Source organism: Suricata suricatta, chromosome 17 (genome assembly GCF_006229205.1).
Source record: "Suricata suricatta isolate VVHF042 chromosome 17, meerkat_22Aug2017_6uvM2_HiC, whole genome shotgun sequence".
Lineage (NCBI taxonomy): Eukaryota > Metazoa > Chordata > Mammalia > Carnivora > Herpestidae > Suricata > Suricata suricatta.
This window is the reverse complement of record NC_043716.1, coordinates 34,822,267-34,830,431: the sequence shown is the minus strand read 5'-3', so window position 1 is coordinate 34,830,431 and position 8,165 is coordinate 34,822,267. Positions and strand designations below refer to the sequence as shown.

General features: G+C 55.8%; 1 protein-coding gene and 1 long non-coding RNA gene across 2 annotated transcripts in view; one reads left to right on the top strand and one right to left on the bottom strand.

Moving 5' to 3' along the window:
* HOXB9 (homeobox B9) overlaps positions 1–934 on the bottom strand; it is a 3,551-nt gene extending 2,617 nt beyond the window's left edge. Inside the window, exon 1 of the mRNA XM_029927919.1 lies at positions 418–934. Within this exon, the coding sequence (XP_029783779.1) occupies positions 418–934 (517 nt within the window). The remainder of the gene's footprint in view (positions 1–417) is intronic.
* LOC115282091 lies at positions 650–8,159 on the top strand. Its single transcript, XR_003904507.1, has 4 exons — positions 650–691; positions 1,783–1,830; positions 5,828–5,930; positions 7,464–8,159. It is a non-coding gene; the product is annotated as an uncharacterized LOC115282091 (long non-coding RNA).
* The last annotated feature ends 6 nt before the right edge of the window (positions 8,160–8,165 follow it).

Here is an 8,165-nt window from a genome sequence, read left to right as displayed (position 1 = left end):
GCGCCGGCGCGGGCTCTCGGCCTCGCCGGCTGCTGCCGGGCCCTGGCCCCGCCGGCCCCTCTCTCCCGGTCGGCCCGTCGTCAGCCTCCTCCCGGGCTTGGAGCCGGAGCCCCGGGGGCAGTGGGGGAAGGGAGGCCGAGAGGGCGGCGAGGTGGTGCCCGCGCCCCAGGTCCCTCCAGGACCTGGAGCGGTGGGGGCGGCGCTCCGCCGAGCGGCCTCAGTCTCCCCCTTCGGGGGGCACCCAGCTAGCCTCTGCCTGCTTCCTTCCTGCCTGCCTCCCTCTCCCCTCCTCCCCCGCTCGCTCTCCGGCCACCGCCGCGGTCTCCCTCCACATTGTCCGCAGTTTATTGCCTCTGCCCTCCCCTCCCCCCCTCGCCTGGCCTTCGGCCTGGTATTTCCTCACTTTTTATAACTTACTTTGATCCGGCCTCTCTTTGTCCTCGCTTCCTTCGCAAATTTTATTGTCCCCGTAGCCGGGTCTTTGATTAGACAGGACGGCCTCCCTGCCCGCCGAAGTTTCCAAACTGTACTCGGGCGTGCCCTGTTTGAGCAGCTCCCCAGGCGCGCCCAGCAGCGGCTCCGCCTTCACCGCCGCCTGGCCCTGCCCCGGAGCAGCTTCGCCGCGCGGCGCCGGCTCCAGCCAGGTGCGGAGGTACCTGCTCTCGGCCGGCGGGACGCCCTGGGGCTGCAGGTAGGGGTGGTAGACGGACGGCAGGCTTCCGGACGCGTGCGGGCTCAGCGGCGCCCAGGAGGCGCCGAACACCGGCGCTTTGGGCTGGAAGCTGCACGAGGGGAACTCCAGGTGCTCCGCGTGGCCCGGCTGCCGGGGGCTCGCGTACTGGCCGGAAGGAAACTTGGCTGGAGGAGCGTCCTCACTCTCGTGACTTATGATCGAGTCGACATAATAGCTGCTAAGCGTCCCAGAAATGGACATTCTCAGACATTATCCGGGCGCGCTCGCAGGGGGAAGGGAAGCGCTCGCGCGGCGGCGCCCGAGCAGGGAGAGGTGGCACCCAGACCGGTGTGAGGGCTTTCGGACGCGACCCCCCCAGCCCCCCACCCTCCCACCCCCACCCCCTGCTCAACTTCTCAGCCAACAAAGTACAGTGGAGCAGCCCGGCTCGGCGCTCCTTGCAAAATGATTGGTCAAAGTTTTTCCGACTGCCTGATAAAGCGTCAGCTCCGACATAAATCAATCGGGCGAGGGGGCTGCGCTCTCGCTGTCATCCGTCCGCACCGCATTCCATATCGAGGATGGATTGTTTTATGCTGATGCAATGTGCTATCACGTCAGGGCTCCGGCGGCCACGTAACCTCAGCCCGAGCTGCCGGCCGCCCGCCCCCCCCTCCTTTTGCAGGAAGGGGGGCTGTTCTCGACATGGGGCGGCGGGGGCGGAGGAGAGGCGGAGGGAAAGAAGCGGGCTGCTTCGGGAGGGATGCAGGCTGTGGAGCCCTCTCCCCAGGCGGGTCCGGGAGGGAGAGAGGGAGAGCTGGGCAGAGGGAGGGAGAGGACCCCAGCCTGGGGAGCCGACCGAGAGGCCCACAGCATAATTAAAGAGGAGGTGGTCCAGTCCCCACCCCCACGCCCATACGCACTGCCACTCCACCCCGCAGGCCTCGTTTCCTGTTCTCTGTCCCCTTGACACAAGATGTTTATTAAACAACAGTGCGGCAGCAATCCGCTGGAGATGAAGTAAAGGGGATGGGAGAGAAGTTGGGGGGTGTTTATAGGGCAATATCTGCTTTGGTGGGCGCTCTGTGACTATGTTGGGTGGTTTGCAGGCCTGGGAGCTTCTCCTGACCCCTCCGTATCTGACAGAGGAGAGCAGGGTGAGTGTCCAATGATCTGGTCCTAAAATTAAGCTGTCCTAAAATCAGAACCTACATGAGGTTAAAGGTATTCATTGGGCCCTAAAAAGTTGAGTCTCAGAAAGAATTTAATACAGCTAGCCAAAGCTCCTTTAAATTCCTAGGGCCTCTCTCTGGCCCAGGTCAGAGGGAAGTAGGGGGCCAAGGGTGGGGTGGGGGGCATAGCCATTACTGTTTTCCTCCCCCTGATAACTGCCCAGGCCCTTAAAACTGCCCGTTGCAGGGGCTGGCTGTGAGAAAGGGTTAAGGGAAATTCCCTAAGGTGTCAGCAGAGCAGAGGTGTGGGAGGGGGTCCCCGCAGTTGTCTCCCCTTACACCCAGGTTTCGACCCTTCCGGATGGCTCCTCTCACCCGGCATTGCCTTCCTGATAGATTTCCAAATACCGGTATTGGGCACCAGCGTAGACCGAGGGCCTGCAGGTCAGTCTCCCGACCACCCGCCGCCTTCCCTCCTGTGAACTCTCTGGATGGAGCTTTCAGATAGCCGGTTTTATTGGTATCTACTATGCGGCCCTGCGCTGGTTCTCCCCTGGGGCCACTGGCTGGCTTCCTGGCTCATCTCCCAGCCGCCGCTCCACCAGCTTCTGCCCTGGGTACAGTCGCTTCTTGTGGTGTAGATGCTCGGGGAGGCGCAGCCCCTGGACAGACCCGGTTCTCCTGCGGTTGGGTTTAGGAGCAGGCGGGGGTGAGTTTTCTCAGCATTGCCTAACCCTGGGCCCTTGAACGATCGGCTGTCCCCAGCCCTGTCCTTTTAACAAAAGCGGGGCCGTTCTAATTTGAGGTTTTATCTTTTTGGCCATGTACCCCTCTGCCTGCAGAAGGCTGCAGATCACCTCCGCGCACACACAGACACGCTCCCGCCCGCTTTTCTTTCCAAATGAAGCCATCTCGTGTCATTACGTGTGAAATACGAGGGTGAAGCGCCATATTTCTTCACATTATGGCGATTTCAAAATGATTTTTTAAAGATCAATGCCAGTGCCCAGCCAGCCCCCTCCTTCTCCACCCCAGCTCTCCGAGGGCGACAGCCCAGCAGATCCGGAACCAAACAGCGTGAAGATCTGCTTTTTCCATGGGACCCAAGTGGGGAAGCAAATATCCGATGCAAATTCTTCTAAGTAGCGGTTGGACGCTTGGGAAAGTCAAGGGAGCTCCCCGGACTCAACAGCAAGAAAGCTGGGTGCAGAGCGAATGAATCACAGTTAAGGCAAAGCACCGGTTCTCGATTTGCCAGACGTATGGAGTCTGCTGTGGGCTTTACCTGTAATAAATATATTCTTAAAAAAAAAAAAAAACCTCTCATGCCATAAACAATGGGGTTATGAAGCATGGCGGGCTGAGTATATGACTTTCTGTAGTATATAAATTAGGGCCCAAAAGGCCATGTGGACTGTGGGCAGGGCCTTTTTTTATTTATAGAAAAGCCACAGTGCTGGGCTGTTTTTAAGATGTAGGCTGTGCAGGCGCTGGGCTCTGTCTGCAGCCCTCTGGTTCCCATTCCCGGCCCAGACTTTGTGGCTGCCTCTTAGTTTCGGGAAGAAGTTAGAGGAAGAACATTTGAGCTCCTACGAGGGCGGAGAGTCCCAGCAGACAGGGTTGAGGTTTGTGAGTTGCTGTCTCTATGGGGAGTTACCCCTCTCCCCTAGTGGCTCCTAGGTGCTGGGTAAGGAGACCCGGGCCTCTTTTCTGAGACCAGAGCCTTAGCCATTGCTCCTAAATCTGGAGAGTGGCAACAACGTCAAAATGACAGGTTTTGAGGTCTCAGTCTTCTCAGGAAAGGGGACTCTGGAGGGAAGAGAACGAAACCAGCACTGAACCCTGGGCCTTGCCCCCCAGCTCATCTCCCAGGTGGGGATGCAAGTGCACCAAGCCAGAGTCACATCCCAGCCAGACTTTCTAGAAAACACTGCTATCCCAAACTAGAGCTCAACTCAAGCTCAAGCAAAAGGTTAAAGGGGCAGCTGGGGGGGAGCCCCCTTTATGGATGCTCTGGGGGTCTGTGGATGCCCTCAAAACCTTGTTTCCTTTCCCAAACAATGGTACCCACCGTGAGGGAAGGAGACAAACAGGATTGCAGCACCCCCCCCCTCCCAAGCCTAGCTTCTAAAGATGCGTAATAGAGAGGTTGTTTGAGTAGGGCTCACTTTGTCGTTGGGAGACAGCAAACTGCTCCCCACCCCACTCCTGATCCTAAAGAGAAAGTAGGAAAACCTTGCCTTCCCGCCCAGTCTCTGGCCATTCCCAGCACAGGAGCCGCGCCTGAGCACAGCCAGGGCCAGGAGACTGGTGGCTCTGAGAAGGACAGGCAGGGGAAAAGCTGCATCCCTGGGCCACACTGGGGCCCAGAGCAGCCAAGAGCGAGGCAGAGGTGGGGAGAGCAGAGCCCCGACCCTGGCCAGGACCAGACGGTGAGTGCCTGTCCTTTCGGGGGTGGCTCTTGGAAAGGTCCTTATCAATAAGAAGAGAGAGGGGAAAAAAATGTAGACAGAGCGAAGAAAAAGAAAGAGAGGAGGAAGAAAGAAAACCAAAAACGATAAATGGGAAAAGGGGGAAAGTTTGTTTTTAGTAGACAGGCTAAACTGAAATGTGTGCATTTTATATTTGAATAGGTGTGTATATCCTGTATGTATATTTCAAATCGATATTTATTTATAGGGACCCAGTGTTAAATATGCTGTCCTCTATACTGTGTATAGAATATGTAATAAATAAATATACCCAACTCTAATACTGGAGGTGCTTGGGTGTTCACATCGAAGACCCAATGGTCCATATATGGATGCATGTATATAACTCCTGTGAATGATGTGTTTACGATTCTGTTCATATAAGAAGATCTGTAATCCAAAAGCTTGTGCATACATTTTTATAACCATCATACACCTATGGAAAGGGCAAAAACTTGAGTATTTTGTGTACTTGAATTTTGGCTATAAAATATTGGTTGATTAGGAAGCTCTGCTTGAAAATCTCCTGTTGGCTTGATATTCAGGCAAAATGTCTGCCGCATCCTCCAACAAATGCATGTGGCTTACATCTGAATCCCCTGACAACCTTCTTCTAAATTATTTCTGTGGACAGAGAAGGAAGTGTCTCATGCTGGCCCAGGGGCGGTCAGGAAATTTTGTGACTTTTTTTTTTGTCTGACCATGACACCCTTTACTGCATATATCACCCCAAACTGCAGGAACAGCGTACATCCCGTGATGTTTATTTCATGGTAGTGATGGGCACGAGGATGAAGGCACTATTATTTGCACATGAGTGTGTCCCTCACAAGTGTGAATCTGACCAGTGAGCAAAGATGAGCTGAATGTGAAAGCCCTCAGGTAACTGGGGGTCACACAAAACCACTGCTATCTACAACGAAATTAGAAAGGTCCCCAAGCCTATGTCTCCAACCACCCTGACATATTTCTTCTGACCCAGAACCAGAGTCCAGACTCACTCTGGGAAAGAAAGAGGGGTGGGGATGTTTGCTCCAAGGGGGAAGAAATCAAGGTCCCCAGAACCTTCAGCCTTTATACAAAACTACGTCTGAAACGGATCCCATCGAATCTATACACACGGGTTCAAACCTCAACGCCTCCACACCCTCCAAGTGGAGACTTTGATTGTAAAGCAACGAAATCTTCTGGCACATCTCCCTGCCAGGATGTCAGAGGTGAAAGGAAGAAGGGAGAGGTCACTGGCCCAAGCAGACCTCAGCAATCTTCTTCCCAAGTCTCAGCCACTCCATCGGGGACATGGAAGGCGATGGGGGTGGCTGGCTCTTTGGGAGCCGGTATCCAGGAGGCCAAACGGGGTGGCGGCAGGCGGGGCGGAAAGGAGCTGAGCAGGTAGAAGGTTATTACGGAATTGCTTCCATAAAACCTGAGGCTGTTGTAAAATCCTCTGCTTTCCAAAGACTTTATTTCCTCTTTTCTCTCTAACATCCCCCCTTTTTTTCTTTTTACAGCACTGTTCCTGGGAGGGGGTGGCCAAGAGACGCCGGGGATGGAAGACAGGCTCCAGGCTCCGGGTGGCTGGGCAGGTTTGTGAGAGTCCCAGAGAGAAGTAAGGTAAGGCGAAGAGGCCCCCTCGACCATCTTCCCCAGGATGGAGGACAAGAAAATGTCAAGGAACTGTGGGTTTGGCCTTTGCTCATCAGGAGGGTGGATTGAAGGCTACATTTCCCCCCAGGGCTAAGGGTGGGTCTCCCAAGGGTCCTTCCCCTCCTAGCAGATGCCCCTTGTTCAGAGACCCCACCCCCCATGTCAGCTTGGCGCCAGAGCCCCATCCTGTCGGGCCTCTTTCCAGGCCCCTTTCCACATTTCCTTGCCTCAAGCAGGGGGGAAAAGTTTGGGAACAAAAGTTAGCTTATACTTTGGGCCGTCCCTCCTTCTGCCAGTACTTCTAGTTATTCCTCTTCTGGGCAGAGAGCCAGCAGCCTGGAATGGGTTGGGGTCAAAGAGGGTATCACAGCTTTGCCCTCGCCCACCCCCACTGCTCCATCTCCTGTCAGACCACCAGTCTGGAATGAACTGCCCAACAGCCTGTGCTCCCCATTTAGTCTTCAAATCAGACCCCTCTCCCAGGGGGTGCCCTTTAGGACCTAGGTAAACCTGAAGCCCAACACAAGGGTCTATGGGGGAAGTCTTGGCCACTCTGTAGGGCAGAGCTGAGGGATTGGGAAATGTAGGACTTTTTTTTTTTTTTTTTTTTTTTTTTTTTTTGGACCCACCTCTGTCCCACTAGGGGGCCCTAGGAAAGAACCTGGAGGTGGATAAGCTGAGGCTACTGGGGATCCTGACATTTTCCCTTTAGAATGGGACTGACTGAGCTCTCTTCAGGGACCTGACATTTCCCTGTTGAAGCAGAGGCCTGTCCCCTCCAAGGATTGCATAAACCTCAAGGATGCCCCTGTATCTCTTGAAAGCAAGTGTTTGCCAAGTTGGAGAGGCTTTCTTTGGAATGTAGACAGGAGCCCAAGATCCCAAGGCAGGAAGCCTGAAGCCCTAGCTACCATTCTTTGGCTCTGTGGAACAGCCCAGCAAAGGTGCCTCTGGAGAGTGGAATGCTCTCCATGCCCCCTTTTCCTCCCAACACACACTTTAAAAAGACAGAAGTGGACAGACACCCTAGGACTTCCCAGATCTTTTCTTTGGGGAACATCTTTGCTGCTTCTGGGTGAGGGACCTCTAGCCTCTTCACCATTTGGCAAGAGTGATACGCTGGTCCTGACTCTGCTTCCCTCCCCACCCACCCCTGCACACTCCTCCAGCTAAGCGAGGAGCAGTAGCTGCCGTGAGTCGGGTGGTTTAATGTCGTTGTGTTCAGAAATCCAGGCCCAACAACATGAAACTACCTAATTCACTCAACAGCTCCGGTTCACGCTCCAGGTCAAGGGCTCACTGAGGGCAGGCCCCCGCAGCCATTTTGTGGGCCCCAAACGGCTGGCCAACTCCCTTCCTTTTCCTCCACCACTTTCCCCACAGAACCCAGTTGCTCGTAAACAACATATCCAAAGAACTGAAGAAGGACTCTAGGCACAACCACTCAGGAGCTGGTCCCGCCAGCCCAGATTCCGGGAACTTTTGCTCTCTTTCTTCCAGGAGCCCGGGTGGAGGTGGATGGGGACCCTAGGCCCAGCCCCAGCCTTGGACAAGGCCTCCTGGATACACCTGCCTAGTCGCCACCGCTCAGCCTCCGCCTCTGAAGCCGGAGATAAGACCGCTCAACTTCAAACTGTCATCAAGGTGCGTCTACACTCCCCGTCCGGCTAGTGCCTATATTCCGGGGTCGCCCTTCGAGGCCGAAGCTTCAAGCCCTGCACCAGACCCCTGCTTAGAGACGGGAGTAGAGACCGGAGAGTTGGAGAGGCAGCAAGTGGCCGCTGGAGACACAGATGGAAAAGCAGAGTGTGAGGAAAGTACCAGGAAGGCTAGGGAGCAAACAGAAGAATGTGACTGGACAGTGGCTGTGAAGTCGCCCAGCCAGAAACGACCGGGGTAGGGGGATGGGGGCGGGAGGCTGGTTCCGCAGAGGCTGAGCTGTCCCGAATTCACAAATGAAACCTGGAGGCTGAGGACTCCGATGGGGACGCAGAGAGCAAGTCTGCTTCTAGCTTCCTGACCTTCAGCCCGGGCCCTTCGCTCTCCGCCCCCACCCATCTCCCCTGCGGCCATCTCTGCCCCCTCCAGACCCCCGCGTCGTCGCAGGTGCTGGGGCACACGGCCCCCAGCGGGCGGGCGGGCGCGAGCCGAGGCGGCAGACTCACCTGGGCGGTGGCGGCGGCGCGGGGCGGGAGCGGCCGT